The 19,559-nt window shown below is 43.3% G+C and overlaps 1 protein-coding gene across 4 annotated transcripts in view; it reads left to right on the top strand.

The window, feature by feature from the left end:
• Positions 1-19,559, top strand: part of LOC122540881 (FERM domain containing 5a) — a 257,704-nt gene that overhangs the window by 184,458 nt on the left and 53,687 nt on the right. For all 4 annotated transcript variants that reach the window (XM_043677108.2, XM_043677107.2, XM_043677109.2 and 1 more), the window contains exons 3-4: positions 183-225; positions 2,975-3,053. In XM_043677108.2, the coding sequence (XP_043533043.1) occupies positions 183-225; positions 2,975-3,053 (122 nt within the window). The remainder of the gene's footprint in view (positions 1-182; positions 226-2,974; positions 3,054-19,559) is intronic.

Genomic DNA, 19,559 nt, shown 5'->3' with positions numbered 1-19,559 from the left:
GGTGAAATTCCATACGTTACACAGTGAGTAACTCTCCCAGTGTTCTTTGCGTTTGGTTCCTGGTCAGGGATTAGGAAGATCCTTTTAATCTGAGACTTTCTTTCAGCTGTTTCCTAAATGTTATATCCTTGCTGCATTTCAGGACAGTGCTGTTTAACTTTGTCTGTTTATTTTCATTGCAGCATTGGTTGGATATCTCCAAGTCCATTATTAAACAAATGAAATGTAAGTTTCCAAAATTTCAGGAGCTATTCTCATTAAGATAGTGTGCTTGTTGTGAAATCTGATCAGGAGATATATTTCGACATTTTGGCGAGTTTTGAGAAGATTTGTAGCTCAGGTTGAGGTTCTGAATGTAGGTTTGCTCGCTGAGCTGGAAGGTTCATTTTCAGACATTTCGTCACCATACTAGGTAACATCTTCAGTGAGCCTCCGGATGAAGCACTGCTGATAATTCCTGCTTTCTATTTATATGTTTGGGTTTCTTTGGGTTAGTGATGTCTTTTCCTGTGGTGATGTCATTTCCTATAGTGATGCCATTTCCTGTTCTTTTTCTCAGGGAGTGGTAAATCGGGTCCAAGTCAATGTGTTTGTTGATAGAGTTCCAGTCGGAATGCCATGCGTCTAGGAATTCTCGTGCATGTCTCTGTTTGGTTTGTCCTAGGATGGATGTGTTGTCGCAGTCGAAGTGGTGTCCTTTCTTATCTGAATGTAAGAATACCAGTGAGAGAGGGTCATGCCGTTTTGTGGCTAGTTGATGTTCATGAAAATGAATCTTCCAGCTGAGCAAGCAAACCTACATCCAATTCTACATTCTTTTTTTTATTCTGGTCTTTCCAATTTTTGAGGTGGGAACAGGCTTGGTTTGATCACCATGGCCATTTTGTAAACCAGGATTTCTGAAAGCAATCATGAAAAAGGAGGAAAGTAAGATTCCAATTTATCTTAGATGCTGGTTGGGTCCTGTACCATGTTCCATTGGCTAACCCAATGTCCCATCCATTAGCCTCCACACTCATGTTATCTGATGCATCTCCTGCCCCTGGCCCATGCCATGAATATGCTGACGTGCCTTGGTGATGCAGAGCTACATCCTAACATGAGCCTTCACTTTCAGAGAAGGAAGGGGGAATATTAGAGAGGGCAGGAGGACTTGGGACAGGATGCTCAAGTGTCAGTGATCTCCCCCTTATCTTAACCCACCCCTTAATTTATAGATTGTGCCTTATTTTGTGCCTGCAAGCCCTCCCTTTGTATAGACAAATGACCTTTCTGGTTCTTGTCACCCCTGTGGCCTGTCAGGCTCTTAGTAACTCGTAGAATCTACACACTGCTCTCCAAGGGACCCAGTGTGATTATCCAACAGCGTTAGCCTCTAAATAATCATTGAAGACAATTCGTAATTTCCCCTTTGTTTTTGTATTCGTTTATGGGATGTGGGTCTCGATGCCTGGACCAGCATTTCATACCATCTCTACAGCGTAGAAGCAGACCATTCGGCCCACCATGTCCACACCACCCCTCTGAACAGCATCCCACCCAGACTCATCCCCCTACTCCATCCCTGTAACCTGTATTTCCCATAACTAACCCACCTAACCTGCTTATGTTTGGACTGTGGGAGGAAACTGGAGCACCCGGAGGAAACCCATGCAGACACAGGAAGATTGTGCAAACCCCACACAGATGGTTGCCTGAGGGTGGAATTGAACCCTGGTGCTGTAAGGCAGCAGTGCTAACTACTGAGCCACTGTGTCACCCCCTCATCATTTATAGCTCATCCCCAAATGCTCTTGGAAGGCTAGTGGCGAGCGGCCTTCTCGTAGCATAGCTTACTACGCTGTCAGGGAGGTAGAGCCAGGATTTTGATTCCGTGATAGTGAAAGAACAGCGATATATTTCTAAATCAGGGTGGTGTGTGGCTTGGAGGGGAACTTGTAGGTGGTGGTGTTCCCAAGGATCTGCTGCCCTTGTCCTAGTCCTTCTGTGCTGTAGAGGTCACAGGTTTGGAAAGTGCTGTCAAGAGAGCTTCGGTAGTTAGTGCAGTGAGAGCTTTGGTAGTTACTGCAGTGAGAGCTTCGGTAGTTACTGCAGTGAGAGCTTCGGTAGTTAGTGCAGTGAGAGCTTCGGTAGTTACTGCAGTGAGAGCTTCGGTAGTTAGTGCAGTGAGAGCTTCGGTAGTTACTGCAGTGAGAGCTTTGGTAGTTACTGCAGTGAGAGCTTCGGTAGTTAGTGCAGTGAGAGCTTCGGTAGTTAGTGCAGTGAGAGCTTCGGTAGTTACTGCAGTGAGAGCTTCGGTAGTTACTGCAGTGAGAGCTTCGGTAGTTAGTGCAGTGAGAGCTTCGGTAGTTACTGCAGTGAGAGCTTCGGTAGTTAGTGCAGTGAGAGCTTCGGTAGTTACTGCAGTGAGAGCTTCGGTAGTTAGTGCAGTGAGAGCTTTGGTAGTTACTGCAGTGAGAGCTTCGGTAGTTAGTGCAGTGAGAGCTTTGGTAGTTACTGCAGTGAGAGCTTCGGTAGTTACTGCAGTGAGAGCTTCGGTAGTTACTGTAGTGAGAGCTTCGGTAGTTACTGCAGTGAGAGCTTCGGTAGTTACTGCAGTGCATTTTGTAGATGGTACACACTGCTGCTACTGCATGCTGGTGGTGGAGGGTCTGAATGTTGAAGGTGATGAAGGAGATGCCACACAAGCAGGGGGCTGCTTTGTCCTGGATGGTGTGGGGCTTCTTGAGTGTTGTTGGAGCTGCCCCCATCCAGGACAAGTGGGGAGTATTCCATCACCCTCCGGACTTGTGCCATGCTGATGGTAGAGAGACTTTGAACTCATCACAAAAGAGAGGAAGAATCACTGGTTATTATGGGATGCTTGTTTTGCTGTTTCATTAATTTAGATCATTCAAACAGCAACCACTTTTAGTGTGCACCCAGTTTATATGTAGTGTCTAATTCATATTTATCTTTTTCTTCTATTTGGCAGCTCAGCCTCCATACACCATGTGTTTCCGTGTCAAGTTTTATCCCACCGACCCTTCAGCTCTGAAGGAGGAGATAACCAGGTAAGTCTCGTGTTACTGAGCCACAAATCTCCACTCTCAGTCTAATAGTTCCTTCACCAGAGAAAGAAAGATTGCATCTCATGAGTTAAAACAGCAATCTTAAGAGCCTGTACTCAGAAGGCTCTTTAAAGCCTTTAACCTATAAATGGATTGCTGCTGAATTCACTGAATCCACTGGGGTTTATATTCAATGTAACACACTGTTTGGATCAGTCTGCAGACATTAGCGTCCTTGCAGTTTTAAAAGACACTTCTCGTCTGGCTGGATTTCATCACAGGAGGATTGCTAGCTCTTTCTGTAACTCAATATTATTGAAATTCTGGTTGTTCCCTGAACCTCTGTTGAGCTTTCTACAGATGCTGACTGATGTGAAATGTATTTTCATATTTTTCCATTTAATTTTGGATCCGTAGCTTTCCCATTCTTTTTGAGCAAGAATGCAGTGAATTCTCCAGTAAGTTTCTGAAAGATCGCACTGTCTATGGGGAAATATTACAGATCTCCAAATTGTTAGAATGAATGGATGGTGAAATCTGCAGCTTAGAGCAATGAGTAGAAAAAGTGAAATGGTTGCTGGGTGTTACTTGAATTCTGTAATTATTAATGGGAAAAGAGGGAGGAAATAAGAGGTGAGATGATGGAATGTTTCCAAGTCCTGGGCCTCCTCCACCGCCAAACTCTAACCACCCCGACATGTGGAGGAAGAAAGCTTCATCTTCTGCCTTGGGACCCTCCAACTACAAGACCAATATCAATTTCACCAGTTTCCTCATCTCGCCTCCCCCACCCTATCCCAGATCCAACCCTCCAACTTGTCACCACCCTCTTGAACTGTCCTACCTGTCCATCTTCCTTCCCACCCATCCGCTCCACCCTCTGCTCCGACCTATCACCTTCATCCCCCAACTTCATTTACATACCACACTCCTAATAACCCCTCATGTATCTCGCAGCCCCCTTGGGCCTCCCCCTCATTCCTGATGAAGAGCGTATGCTCGAAACGTCGACTCTCCTGCTCCTCGGATGCCGCCTGACCGGCTGTGCCTTTCCAGCACCACATTTTTTGACTCTATATTTGGGTATGATTAGTGCATCAGCTGAGGCAGATGAATTAAATGTAGGTGATAATGATAAAATACTGTTTTAGGTGATAATTCAATGGTATACGTCAGTAGAGTTGCTAGCGCTTGCTGCCCCCCCCTCCACATTGTCTTTCACAGGCAGTTATCAGCAGGAAACAGTCCACTCTCTTCATCTGCTTCATCGCATCTCTCTTTCTCTCTCTCTGTCTCTCTCATTCTCTGTGTGTGTGTCTCTCTCTGTCTATCTGTCTATCTCTGCCTCTCTCTCTCTCCCTCTTGAGCATGCATTGAAATGCCAGCATGGCTCACTCCTAGTTGCTTTCTCTGGCTGTACAATCTGCCAGGATCCCTGGATCTTCAAATTCTGGCCTTCTTTCCCAGTTTTCATCTGCACCATTGGTAGCTGTGTCCTCAGCAGTGTTCCCATTCATGTTCTGTCCTTTTGTGGGTAAGTGACTTCCACAACTGACCATCAGTGCTGGGAACAATGTCATCACATTGAATGCCATGCACAGCAATGTGTGCAGCCTGGGCCCTAACCTCTTCACCTTTCTTTCTCACCCTCTGTCTCCTCCTATAACATGCATCTTGAACTCTCCGTCTTTGACCAGGTTATGGACACCTTTCTGAATGCTCCCTTACCTCATAACAATTTTGGGAACATAATACTATGTGAAAGGTGCTATACAAATGCAGGTTATTGTTGTGCATATGCTGACAGTAATTGACCTCATGTACATCAGAGGGTGGGAATAGAAGCAGTCCATTCAGCCCATCGGTTATGTCATGGCTCAGCAGTACCTTACCTCCGTTTATCCACCTTGATTCCATAACCTTTCATACCCTTCGCTAATAAAACCTCTCAGTCTCAGTGCTGAGATTTAGATAACCCCAAACACAACATCACCAGCTTTATATTTGTGCAACTACAGTTGGTTTGATAGTGAGCACCAACTGCAAATAACAGGGCGGAGAGGAGACCTCACACACTGGAGTTTGTGTGTGTCTAAAAATAGGGTTCTAAATTCCTATTTTCCTCACAAGTTAAGTTACCATAGTAACCTCCCATTCACATCTTCATTACACCTTTCCCACATCTCACATTTCATATTTGTGTCAGCTATTGATGCCTTTTTGGTCTGTTAAGGCCCACATTTTACTTAGTTTGACTGAAAGTGTTTCACTGTAACTTCCATTTCATTTGCAACTTTTTGAAGAGACTCGTAAGATTAAGCTTTTCTTCAGTTGAAAAGACTTGATTGGTATTTTAAAAGCTTTAAATACAATATAATGTATTGTATGGAATGGAGTTCTGTAAGCTTTTGAATCCAGGAAATGGTTCTTTATCATTATTATTTGACGTAATGAAGAATGGATGAGGCAGTGACATCACGGATGCATCATTTTGTGATGCGGTCCATCTTCTGAGAAACTGACTGAATATCCTGAAGAAACGTGTCCACACAGCACACTGTTAAAGTGCTACACTTGATGTTATTTCTAGACTTCAATTGCCATTGTTTATGTGCCGTATTTTGTCTTATTTTTCTGAAGCAGTTTATTTATAACCATCAGGAGGCAGCCAGGCTTGTGCTGCTTCATATAGACCTGGGCGGAGGAAAGAAGCTTAAAGGGATAAGGAAAGGTGTAACAGCCAATGATGTCATAGGGTTCACCAGGCTTGACCTGGAGGAATGAACTTTAGCGAGCAACTAACATCCTGAAGGCTGGAACTTGATAAAGAAACATACAGGCTTACTTTTGGGAGAGTGAGCGATCAGACATGTCTGGCCCTGAAGCATCCCACTGTGCGCACACACTGCTGCAGTCGGAGGGAGGGAATAGCAGTCATTCAGAGACCCAGGCTCATGCTGTGAGAACAGAGCTCCAAATACACGACAGGCAGCGGAATTTAAATTCAATTAATAAAGCTGGAATTCAAAGCTTGTTTCAGTGATGGTGACCACGGAACTATAATCCTAATTTCCTTTAAGCAAGGAAACCTGCTGTCCCTATCTGGTCTGGCCTAAGTGTGACTCCAGGCCAACAGTGATGGGGCTAACTCTGAAGCAGCTGAGCAAACCTCTCAGTTCAATGGCACTTTAAGATCCAGCTAGCCTTACATGTTGTGAAAGAATTTTTAACATCTTACATTTCTATCAAACCTTTCATGATTGCAGGATGTCTCGGAGTGCTTCACAGGTGATAAAAAGTTATTTCAGGCAGAGGTGGTGGTGTATTATATTGACAATGAACTAATAATGCAGGACTCCAAGTTAGGTTCTGGGGATGTCAGTGCCATTGTAGGTGAAATTTTAATTCACTAAGATGCTAACCTAAATGATAACCATGGAGCTGAAATAACTCCACTGAGGCCGGTATCCTGTCACCAACTCCCCCTTTATTTACACACGGAGAGCCCTTGACACTAACCCAGCTCCCTCAGAGCCAGCTCTCAGAGTGAACAGAACTTCTGACACTCCTGTTTATTTTTTAAAATTCTCCCAATCATATTTTATATTTTATTAAACAATACAGTTTACAAAACAATTAACATTAACAGCTGTACACAGAGAAACAGCAATTTTACAAGGGAAAGGAAACCAGGACCCAAACCCAACCGTTCATCCAGTAACAGTGACAAATACATACAAGACAGTCCAATTAGATTTTTTAGATGTGCATGGAATGCAGATCCCCCCCAGCAAGCCTCCCGTCCCTCCCACCTTCCGGCCACTCTAAGCCAGCCCGCCCCATACCTGTTTCAGTTCTCGGTCTGCCCCATACCCGTTCCGGTTCTCAGCCCGCCCCATACCTGTTTCAGTTCTCAGTCTGCCCCATACCTGTTTCAGTTCTCGGTCTGCCCCATACCTGTTTCAGTTCTCGGTCTGCCCCATACCTGTTTCAGTTCTCGGTCTGCCCCATACCCGTTTCAGTTCTCGGCACGCCCCATACCTGTTTCAGTTCTCAGCCCGCCCCATACCTGTTTCAGTTCTCAGCCCGCCCCATACCTGTTTCAGTTCTCAGTCTGCCCCATACCTGTTTCAGTTCTCGGTCTGCCCCATACCCGTTTCAGTTCTCGGCACGCCCCATACCTGTTTCAGTTCTCAGTCTGCCCCATACCTGTTTCAGTTCTCGGTCTGCCCCATACCTGTTTCAGTTCTCGGCCCGCCCCATACCTGTTTCAGTTCTCGGTCTGCCCCATACCTGTTTCAGTTCTCGGTCTGCCCCATACCCGTTTCAGTTCTCGGCCCGCTCCATACCCGTTTCAGTTCTCAGTCTGCCCCATACCTGTTTCAGTTCTCAGCCCGCCCCATACCTGTTTCAGTTCTCAGTCTGCCCCATACCTGTTTCAGTTCTCAGCCCGCCCCATACCTGTTTCAGTTCTCGGTCTGCCCCATACCTGTTTCAGTTCTCGGTCTGCCCCATACCCGTTTCAGTTCTCGGCCCGCTCCATACCCGTTTCAGTTCTCAGTCTGCCCCATACCTGTTTCAGTTCTCAGCCCGCCCCATACCTGTTTCAGTTCTCAGTCTGCCCCATACCTGTTTCAGTTCTCGGCCCGCCCCATACCTGTTTCAGTTCTCGGTCTGCCCCATACCTGTTTCAGTTCTCGGCCCGCCCCATACCTGTTTCAGTTCTCGGTCTGCCCCATACCTGTTTCAGTTCTCGGCCCGCCCCATACCTGTTTCAGTTCTCAGCCCGCACCATATCTGTTTCAGTTCTCGGCCCGCCCCATACCTGTTTCAGTTCTCGGCCCGCCCCATACCTGTTTCAGTTCTCAGCCCGCACCATATCTGTTTCAGTTCTCGGCCCGCCCCATACCTGTTTCAGTTCTCAGGCTGCCCCATACCTATTTCAGTTCTCGGCCCGCCCCATACCTGTTTCAGTTCTCGGTCTGCCCCATACCTGTTTCAGTTCTCAGTCTGCCCCATACCTGTTTCAGTTCTCGGCCCGCCCCATACCTGTTTCAGTTCTCGGCCTGCCCCATACCTGTTTCAGTTCTCAGTCTGCCCCATACCTGTTTCAGTTCTCGGCCCGCCCCATACCTGTTTCAGTTCTCGGTCTGCCCCATACCTGTTTCAGTTCTCGGCCCGCCCCATACCTGTTTCAGTTCTCGGCCCGCCCCATACCTGTTTCAGTTCTCGGTCTGCCCCATACCTGTTTCAGTTCTCGGCCCGCCCCATACCTGTTTCAGTTCTCAGTCTGCCCCATACCTGTTTCAGTTCCTGGCCCGCCCCATACCTGTTTCAGTTCTCAGCCCGCCCCATACCTGTTTCAGTTCTCGGTCTGCCCCATACCTGTTTCAGTTCTCGGTCTGCCCCATACCCGTTCCGGCTCTCGGTCCACCCTGACACATCTTCCGGCCACCTCTAGGACAGCCTGTCTTGTTTACCCAAATCCCCCATAATGACAGCGATCAGGACAGCCTACCCACCTTCTGCCTTACCTATCCTCCCTTCGCTCCTTCCAGCCAATACTCAGTTTTGTTTTGGTGTTCTAATTTTGCATTTATTCACCAAGTGAGACAATAGCAGCAAGATCTCCTTTCAAACTAACAGACCTATGAAATTAAAACTGCATAACCAGAAAGTAAAACACACTTGTGGAAGTACAGGGTTTGAGAGTCATTCTGTAAGAACTTGTAGGTTGTAAATACTCAATGTGCTGTAATTTAAACACCACTATGTTAAGTCCATCAAGTCTAGGTTCATCAAGAGATGCTGTCTGAAATCAGTATTCAATGGCTGGTGAGAAGAGATTCCTGTTTTGAAGTTGCTTCCAATTCAAAATCAAGATAAAACACCACAGAATAACTACTATTCTTTCAAAATAAAAAAATATTAACGTTTGAAACTGTGATACATAATCTCAAAGCGTTTATACTGAACTCCTAACAAAGGTTCATTGTACTGAAATGTTAAATGTTTCTCTATCAATGTTGCTTAATCTGCTGCACACTTCCAGAAAATTGTTTTTATTTCATAAATATTATAATTTGCTTTCAGTTGGCTAAGTGAGCCAAATGTGTAATATGGAAGATACTCCTGTTTATATCTGTCAGCTAGGCTCCATGATTGGACCAGATTAACAGCCCCAATCAAGGAATTCATATTCTCTGAGATCCACCCGGCTGACCTCATTACAATCACTATAATAGCTGCTGTCAATTGTTGTAAAAACCCATCTGGTTCATCAGTGTTCTTCAGGGAAGGAAATCTGCTGTCCTTTTGTTCTGGTTTACATAAGACTCAATACCCACCGTGATGTGCTTAACTCTGAACTCCCCTCTGGGCAATTAGGGACAGGAGGTAAAAACAATGACTGCAGATGCTGGAAACCAGATTCTGGATTAGTGGTGCTGGAAAAGCACAGCAGTTCAGGCAGCATCCGAGGAGCAGCGCCTTGGATGCTGCCTGAACTGCTGTGCTCTTCCAGCACCACTAATCCAGAATTAGGGACAGGAGCCCAGCCAGAGGCATCCCATGAATGAATTTAAAAGAAATTGAAATGTTTGTAGGGAAATATTGTTGAAAGTTGGAGTGAGATTTGGAAGCAACTCTTTGGAAGGAGAGTGAAGGGCCATATTTAAAGAGTTTTACTGTTGTGGTGTTACGTATAGCATTGCAGAATGATTGGCTTAGCCAAATGTTTGGGTTTAATTGAGGGTGAAATATTGGCCAGATCAGCAGGAGAATTGCTTGCTCCTCTTCACTGCATGATGTGGATCATTAATATCCATTTCAAAATGAGACAAGGGTCTAGTCTAACATCACATCCCACATTGCAGCTGCTCCCTCTCAGTAATATATCAGCTGGTGACTGCGTCAGCCAGTGGTGCTTGAGCCCATAGCCTTTTCTGACTCAGATGTGAGTGCCAGCCACAGGGGTAAGCTGCCACTTGGAACCATGGAATGGTTACAGCACAGAGGAGGCCATTCATCCTCTCGTGTCAGTGCCATTGCGCCAGTCCCACTCCTCTGCCTTTTCCCACTGTGCTGTGACAAACCCTGTTCTAAGACCTTGATTCTAACTCACTCTCCCACCTTCTGACTTCACTGGATGACTGAGCAGCTTTTTACAGATTCCGCATCACAAAAGACTCTGAAAGCAAAATGGATGATGTGCACTTTAAATGAAGGTGACTGATGGTTCTGTTTGTTAATTCAACGAAGCAAGACTGAGAGTGGGACTGTATCAACAATAGCAAGTGCTTCATGGAACAGATGGAACTTGCTGATAGTCTGAAGTTATTCATCACTGAGGTAGTTACTTTCCAATGAAATAGTGTAAGTCACCAAGTGCTGGATGCACAGACTGGGGTCGATATTGTCGAGAACATCCAGGTACTGATCAATAGATGGCATCACTGGCAGTGCACTGTGAAATTAGCCTCAGTAAACACACAGCATTCGGGGGAGCTCACTGAAGTAACAAAACTTTTTCCTAAAGGAGCAAAGTAGGAAGTCATTGAATAGGGAGTTTTATTTTCAAGTGAAAGACTTCCTTAAACCTCTGCACCTGCAGTTAGCACAAAGCTGCAGCCCAGGTTGGGATATAGACACCAGAGCTTCTGTGGCCAGAATAAGATGAATGTTGAGCAGGATTCACCCTGAGCGAGGGGCGGAGTTTAGTTTATGTGGAGGGGTGTGGGGTGGGGGGAAGGAGCATGGTGGGGTCGGTTTCTTACAGCTGACCGCTGTTCAAGGAGGAGACTTTGGGACAGAGGGACGAGGGAGCGGGCAGTGAGGGTGAGAGCTACTCTCGCACCAGAGGAGAGCAAATTAGACCAGTGACTGCACCAGCTGAGGGTGGTGCCCATGCCTGTGGAATCTAGATGGTGGACAGAGCTCCTGATGTGGCTGGAGTTCTGAAATATAAGGGTGTTGGCCTCCTAACACTGAGCAGGGGTCTGTGGGGGTGGGGGCAGTGGGTGTTAGCACAGCAGGGATTCACTGGTCGCTGAGTGCTACAGTCTCAGGCCAACCCTCCTCTCCCACCCCACACCCCATCCTCATGGTTTCACATGCACAGTGACAGCACCTACCACCTCAAGTGCTCCCATTAGCCTTCACAATCCTGTCAAGATACGACCCTCTGTCCCTCATTGGATAGAGCCCCCTCAACCACCTCCACAAAAATCTCCTGGTCCCGAGAGTGTGTGTGTGTGCGCGCGCGCGCGCGTGTGTGTTTCTGTGTGTGCATGTCTGTGTGTGTCTGTGCATGTGAGTGTGTGTCTGTGCATGTGAGTGTGTAGGAGAAAGTGAGGACTGCAGATGCTGGAGAGTCAGAGTCGAGAGTGTGGTGCTGGAAAAGCACAGCAGGTCAGGCAGCATCCCAGGAGCAGGACAGTCAATGTTTCAGGCTGATGCCCAAAACATCAACTCTCCTGCTCCTCAGATGCTGCCTGACCTGCTGTGCTTTTCCAGTGTCACAGCTTTCAACATGTGAGTGTGTGTCCTTGCGTCTGAGTGTGTATGTGTGTGTGTGTATGTGTGTATGTGTGCGTGTATGTGTGTGTGCATGTGTGTATAACTGTGTGTATGTGTGTGTGTATGTGTGTGTGTATGTGTGTGTATGTGTTTTTTGTATGTGTGTATGTGCATGTGTGTGTATGTGAGTGTGTATGTGAGTGTATGTGTGTGTGTATGTGTGTATGTGAGTGTATATGTGTGTTTGTATGCATGTGTGTATGTGAGTGTATGTATATGTATATGTGTGTGTGTATGTGTGTGTATTTGGGTGTGTATGTGTGTCTATGTGTGTACATGTGTATGTGTGTGTGTATGTGAGTGCATATGTGCGTGTGTGCATATGTGTGTGTATATTGTGTCTGTATGTGTGTGTATATGTATGTATGTGTATGTGTGTGTATGAATGTATGTGTGTGTATTGTGTGTATGCATGTGTGTGTGTATATTGTGTGTATGTGTGTATGTATGTGTATGTGTGTATATTGTGTGTGTATGTGTGTGTATTGTGTGTGTATGTGTGTGTATTGTGTGTGTATGTGTGTGTATTGTGTGTGTATGTGTCTATTGTGTGTATGTGTGTATATGTGTATATTGTGTGTGTATGTGTATGTGTGTGTATGAGTGTGAATGTATGTGAGTAAGTGTGTGTATGTGTGTATATTGTATGTGTGTGTATTGTGTGTATGTGTGTGTATTTGTGTGTGCATGTGTATGTGTATGTGTGTATGAGTGCATATGTGTATGTGTATATGTGTACGTGTGTGCGTATGTGTGTGTATGTATGTGTGTATATTGTGTGTATGTGTGTGTATATCTGTGAGTGTGTATGTGTATATCTGTGTGTGTGTGGTGTGTGTATGTGTATCTGTGTGTGTGAGTATGTGTGTGTATATGTGTGCTTGTGTGTATGTGAGTGTGTATGCGAGTGTCTGTATGTGTGTGTATGTGTGTATGTGAGTGTATGTGTGTGTGTATGCATGCGTGTGTATGTGTGTGTATATTGTGTGTGTATGTGTGTATATGTGTGTATTGTGTGCATGTGTGTGTGTGAGTGTGTACGTGTGTGTATATTGTGTGTGTATGTGTATGTGAGCGTGAATGTATGTGTGTGTATTGTATGTGTGTGTATTGTGTGTATGTGTGTGTATTTGTGTGTGTGTCTATGTGTGCATGTGTATGTGTGTATGAGTGCATATGTGTGTGTGTATATGTGTGTGTGTGCAAATGTGTGTGTATGTGTGTATATTGTGTGTGTGTATATCTGTGAGTGTGTATGTGTGTGTATGTGAGTATGTGTGTGTGTGTGTATGTGTATCTGTGTGTGAGTATGTGTGTGTGTGCATGTGTACTTGTGTGTATGTGAGTGTGTATGCGAGTGTGTGTATGTGTGTGTATGTGAGTGTATATGTGTGTGTATGTGTGTGTATGTGTGTGCGTGTATGTGTGTCTATGTGTGTACATGTGTATGTGTGTGTATGAGTACATATGTGTGTGTACGTGTGGGTGCGTATGTGTGTGTGTATATATGAGTGTATATTGTGTGTGTATGTGTCTGTGTGTATGTGTGTGTATTGTGTGTGTGTGTATGCGTGTGTATGTGTGTGTGTGTATGTGTGTATGTGTATGTATGTGTGTATATGTGTCTGTATGTATGTATGTGTGTTTCTTGTATGTGTATATGTGTGTATGTGCATGTGTGTGAGTATGTGTGTGTATGTGAGTGTGTATGTATGTTTATGTGTGTGAGTATGTATGTGTGTGTGTATTGCATGTATTGTGTGTATGTATGTATATGTGTGTGTATGTGTGTGCATATGTGTGTGTATGTGTGTATGTGAGTGCATATGTGTGTGTGCGTATGTGTGTGTATGTGTCTGTGTATGTGTATGTGTGTGTAAGTGTGAATGTGTGTGTGTGTGTGTGTGTGTATGTGACTGTGTATGTGTGTGTATGTGAGTGTATATGTGTAAGGTTATGTATGTATGTGTGTGTGTGAGTGTGTATGCGTGTGTGTGAGTGTGTATGTGTGTGTGTATGCGTGTGTGTGTGAATGTGGGTGCATTTGTGTGTGTGTAAGTGTGAATGTGTGTGTATGTGAGTGTATATGTGTAAGGTTATGTATGTGTGTGTGTGAGTGTGTATGTGTGTGTGTACATATGTGTGTGTGAGTGTATGTGTGTGTGTGTCTGTATGTGTGTACGTGTATTGTGTGTATGTGAGTGTGTATGTATGTGTACGCATGTGTGTGTATATTGTGTGTGTGTATATGTGAGTGTGTATGTGTGTGTATGCCTGTGTGTATGTGTGTGTATATTGTGTATGTGTATGTCTGTGTATGCGTGTATGTGTGTGTGTATATGTATGTGTGTGTATGTGTATCTGTGTGTGTATGTGTGTGTGTATGTGTACTTGTGTGTATGTGAGTGTCTGTATGTGTGTGTATGTGAGTGTATGTGTGTGTATTGTGTGTATTGTGTGCGTGTATGTGAGTATGTATGTGTGTGTATATTGTGTGTGTGTATATGTGTGTGTATGTGAGTGTGAATGTATGTGTGTGTGTAAGTGTGAATGTGTGTGTGTATGTGAGTGTGTATGTGTGTGTGTATGTGAGTGTATACGTGTAAAGTTATGTATGTGTGTATGTGTGTGTGAGTGTGTATGTGTGTGTATGCGTGTGTGTGTATGTGAGTGCATTTGTGTGTGTGTAAGTGTGAATGTGTGTGTATGTGAGTGTATATGTGTAAGGTTATGTATGTGTGTATGTGTGTGTGTGTGAGTGTGTATGTGTGTGTATATGTATGTGTGTGTGAGTGTATGTGTGTGTGTATGGGTGTGTGTATGTGTATGTGCATGTATGAGTGTATATGTATGTGTATGTGTGTGTATGTAGTGTGTATGTATGTGTATGTGTGTGCATGTGTATGTATGTGTGTGTCTGTATGTGTGTATGTGTATGTGAGTGTGTATGTGTGTGTACGCATGTGTGTGTGTATTGTGTGTGTGTGTGTATGTATATGTGTGTATTGTGTGTATGAGTGTGTATGTGTGTGTATGCCTGTGTGTATGTGTGTGTATATTATGTCTGTGTATGCGTGTATGTGTGTGTATATGTGTATGTATGTGTGTGTATGTGTATCTGTGTGTGTGAGTATGTGTGTGTGTATGTGTACTTGTGTGTATGTGAGTGTGTATGCGAGTGTCTGTATGTGTGTGTATGTGAGTGTATGTGTGTGTGTATGCATGCGTGTGTATGTGTGTGTATATTGTGTGTGTATGTGTGTGTATATGTGTGTATTGTGTGCATGTGTGTGTGTATGTGTGTGTATGTGAATATTTTCGTGTGTGTATATTGTGTGTGTGTATGTGTATGTGTGTGTATGTGAGTGTAAATGTATGTGTGTGTATTGTATGTATGTGTGTGTATTTGTGTGTGTGTCTATGTGTGTGCGCGTTTGTGTGTATGTATGTGTGTATATTGTGTGTATGTATGTGTATATCTGTGAGTGTGTGTGTATGTGTATATCTGTGTGTGCGTGTATGTGTATCTGTGTGTGTGTGTATGTGTGTGTATGTATGAGTGTATATTGTGTGTGTACGTGTGTGTATATGTGTGTGTATGCGTGTGTATGTGTGTGTGTATATTGTGTATGTGTGTGTATGTGTGTGTGTATGTGTATGTATGTGTGTATGTGTGTGTATATGTGTCTGTATGTGTGTATGTGTGTGTATGTGTATTTCTTGTATGTGTATATGTGTGTGTATGTGCACGTGTGTGTGAGTATGTGTGTGTGTATGTGAGTGTGTATGTATGTTTATGTGTGTGTGTATGAGTATGTATATGTGTGATTTGCATGTATTGTGTGTATGTATGTATATGTGTGCGCATGTATGTGTATGTGTGTCTATGTGTGTATGTGTGAATGTGAGTGCATATGTGTGTGTATGTGTGTGCATATGTGTGTGTGTGTGTGTGCGTATGTGTGTGTATGAGTGTGTGTATATTGTGAGTGTGTATGTGTATGTGTGTGTATATTGTGTATGTGTATGTATGTGTGTGTATGTAGGTGTATATGTGTATGTGTGTACGCATGTGTGTGTATATTGTGTATGTGTATATGTGAGTGCATATGTGTGTGTACGTGTGTGCATATGTATGTGTGTGTGCATATGTGTGTGTATGAGTGTGTGTATATTGTGTGTGTATGTGTCTGTGTGTATATGTGTATGTATGTGTGTATGTGAGTGTGTATGTGTGTATTGTGTGTGTGTATGTGAGTGTGTATGCGTGTGTGTGTATTTGAGTATGTGTGTGTGTATATGCGTGTGTGTATGTGAGTGCGTTTGTGAGTGTGTAAGTGTGAATGTGTGTGTATGTGAGTGTGTATGTGAGTGTATATGTGTAAGGTTATGTATGTGTGTGTGAGTGTGTATGTGTGTGAGGGTGTATGTGTGTGTGTATGTATGTGTGTGTGAGTGTATGTGTGTGTGTATGGGTGTGTGTATGTGTATGTGCATGTATGAGTGTATATGTATGTGTGTGTGTATGTGTATGTGTGTGTATGTAGTGTGTATGTATGTGTATGTGTGTGCATGTGTATGAGTGTGTGTGTGTCTGTATGTGTGTATGTGTATTTTGTGTATGTGAGTGTGTATGTATGTGTTCGCATGTGTATGTATGTGTGTATATTGTGTGTGTATATGTGTGTGCATGCGAGTGTGTATGTGTGTATTGTGTGTATGTGTGTGTATGCCTGTGTGTATATGTGTGTATATTATGTATGTGTATGTCTGTGTATGCGTGTATGTGTGTGTGTATGTGTATGTATGTGTGTGTATATATGTGTCTGTATGTGTGTATGTGTGTGTGTATGTGAATGTATGTGTGTATATTGTGTGTGTATGTATGTGTATGTGTGTGCACGTGAGTGTGTATGCGTGTTTTTGTATGTGTATGTGTGTGTATGTAGATGTGTGTGTGAGTATGTGTGTATGTGAATGTATGTGTATGAGTGTGTATGTGTGTGTGTATGTGTATGTATGTGCGTATATTGTGTGTGTATGTATGTGTATGCGTGTGTACGTGAGTGTGTATGCGTGTGTGTATGTGTGTATGTGAGTGTGTAAGTGTGTATATATGTGTGTGCATGTGAGTGTGTGTGTGTTTGTGTGTGTGTGTATGTTTTTGTATGTGTGTATATATGTGTGTCTGTGAATGTGTATGTGTGTATATGTGCGTGTGTGTGTATGTTTGTGTGTATGTGTGTGTATGAATGCGTGTGTGTTTGTGAGTGTGTATGTCTGTGGATGTGTGTGCGTGTGTGTATGTATGTGAGTATGTGTGTATATGTGAGTGTGTATGTGTGTGCGTGTATGTGTATTTGTGTGTGAGCGTGTATGTGTATGTGTGTGTATGACTGCATGTGTGCGTGCGTATGTGTGTATATGTGTGTGTATTGTGTATGTATGTGAGTGTGTATGTATGTGTGTGTATGTTTGTGCATGTGTGTGTATGTGAGTGTGTGTGTGTGTCTATGTGTATATGTGTGTGTGTGTATGCATGTGTATATGTATGTGTATGTGTGTGTATGTGTATCAATGTGTGTATGTTTGTGTGTATGTGTGTATGTATGTGTGTATGTGCATGTGTGCCTGTGTGTGTTATATGTATGTATATCAATGTGTGAGTGTGTATGTGTGTATATGTGCGTGTGTGTATGTGCATATGTGTATGTCAGTGTGTATGCATGTGTGCGTATGTGTGTGTGTATGTGTGTGTGTATTGTGTGTGTATGTGTGTGTGTATGTATCTGTGTGTATGTGAATGTGTATGCGTGTGTGAATGAGTGTGTATGTGTATGTGTGTGTATGTGCGTGTGTATGTATGTGAGTATGCATGTGTGTACATTTGTGTATGTATGTGTATGTGAATGTGTATGTGTGTGTATGTGCGTGTGTCTATGTGTGTGTATGTGAGTGTGTATGTTTGTGTATGTGTGTGTATGTGTGTTTATGTGAGTATGTGTGTGCATGTGTGTGTGTATGTGAGTGTGTATGTGTGTGTATGCATGTGTGTGTATGTGTGGGCATGTGTCTATGTGTGTGTATGTGTATATATGTTTATGTGAGTGTGTATGTGTGTGTGTATTGTGTGTGTGTATGTATATGTGTGTATATATGTGTGTGTATTGTGTGTATGTGTATGTATATTGTGTATGTGTGTGCGTGTATGTGTGTGTATTTGTGTGTGTATGTGTGTGCATGTGTGTGTATTTGTGTATATGTGTCTATGTGTGTGCATGCATATGTGTATGTGGGTATGTGAGTGCATATGTGTGGGTGTACATGTGTGTGTGTATGTGTGTGTATGTGAGTATGTGTGTGTATTGTGTGTGTATGTGAGTGTGTATGTGCGTGTGTATGTCTATGTGTGTGTATGTTTGTGTATGTGTATGTATGTGTATGTGATTGTGCCTATGTGTGTATGTGAGTGTGTGTGTGTCTATGTGTATGTATGTGTATGTGAGTGTGTGTGTATATGTGCGTGTGTGTATGTGTGTGCATGTAAGTGTGTATGTATGTGTATGTTTGCATGAGTGTGTGTGTATGTGAGTGTGCACGTGTGTGTGTTTGTGAGTATGTGTGTATATGTGAGTGTGTATGTATGTGTATGTGTGTGTATGTGTGTGTATATGAGTGCATGTATGTGTACGTGTGTGTATGTGAGTGTATGTATGTGCGTATGTGTGTGTGTATGTGTGTATTGTGTGTGTATGTGTGTACGTGTATGTGTGTGTATGTGAGTGTGTATGTGTGTGTATGTTTGTGTATGTGTGCGTATGTGTGTGTGTATGTTGTGTGTGTGTATGCGTGTATGTGTGTGCATTTGTGTGTATGTGTATGTGTGTGTATGTGTATGTATGTGTATCTTGTGTGTGTATATGTGTCTGTCTGTGTATGTGTGTGTGTGTATTGTGTATATGTATGTGCATTGTGTGTATGTATGTGTATGTGAGGGTGTATGTGTATGTGGATTGTGTGTATGTGTGTGTATTGTGTGTATTTGAGTGTGTAAGTGTGTGTGTATGCATGTATGTGTATGTGTGTGTTGTATGTGTGTGTGTATGTGTATGTATGTTTGTGTGTATAAGTATGTATGTGTGTGTATTGTGTGTATGTGTGTGTGTATTGTGTATATGTGTGTGTATGCGTGTGCGTGTATGTGTGTGTATTTGTTTGTGTATGTGTGTCTGTGTGTGCATATGTGTGTGTATACGTGCGTGTGTATGTGTCCGTGTGTGTATGTTTATGTGTGTGTATATGTGTGTGTATGTATGTGTATGTGTGTGTATGTGAGTGTGTATGTGTTTGTGTATGCGTGTGTATGTGAGTGTGTATGTGTGTGTATGTGCGTGTGTTTTTGCATGTGTATATGTATGTATATCTATGTGTATATGTGTGTATGTGAGTGTATGTGTGTGTATGTGTGTGTATATGTATGTTTGTGTGTATGTGTGTGTATGTGTGTGTGTCTATGTGTATGTGTGTATGTGAGTGTGTATGTGCGTGTATGTGTGTGTATCTGAGTGTGTATGTGAGTGTGTATGTTTATGTACGTGTGTATGTGTGTGTATGTGTATGTTTATGTGAATGTGTATGTGTGTGTATGTATGTTTATTGTGTGTATTGTGTGTGTGTATGTGTTTGTATATGTGTGTATATGTGTGCGTGTATTTGTATGTCTGTCTATGTGTGTGCATGTGTATGTGTGTATGTGAGTGCATATGTGTGTGTATGTGTGTACGTGTGTGTGTATGTGAGTGTGTATGTGTATGTGAGTGTGTATGTGTGTGTATTTTGTGTGTGTGTGTATGTGTGTATGTGAGTGTGTATGCATGTGTGTGTGTATGTATGTGTGTGTGTGTGTATGTACGTATGTATGTCAATGCGAGT

Source organism: Chiloscyllium plagiosum, unplaced genomic scaffold, assembly GCF_037043375.1.
Source record: "Chiloscyllium plagiosum isolate Xiang-an unplaced genomic scaffold, Cpla_swu_hap1 HiC_scaffold_39, whole genome shotgun sequence".
NCBI lineage: Eukaryota > Metazoa > Chordata > Chondrichthyes > Orectolobiformes > Hemiscylliidae > Chiloscyllium > Chiloscyllium plagiosum.
The sequence above is the reverse complement of the archived record's forward strand: the minus strand, read 5'-3'. Positions and strand labels throughout refer to the sequence as shown.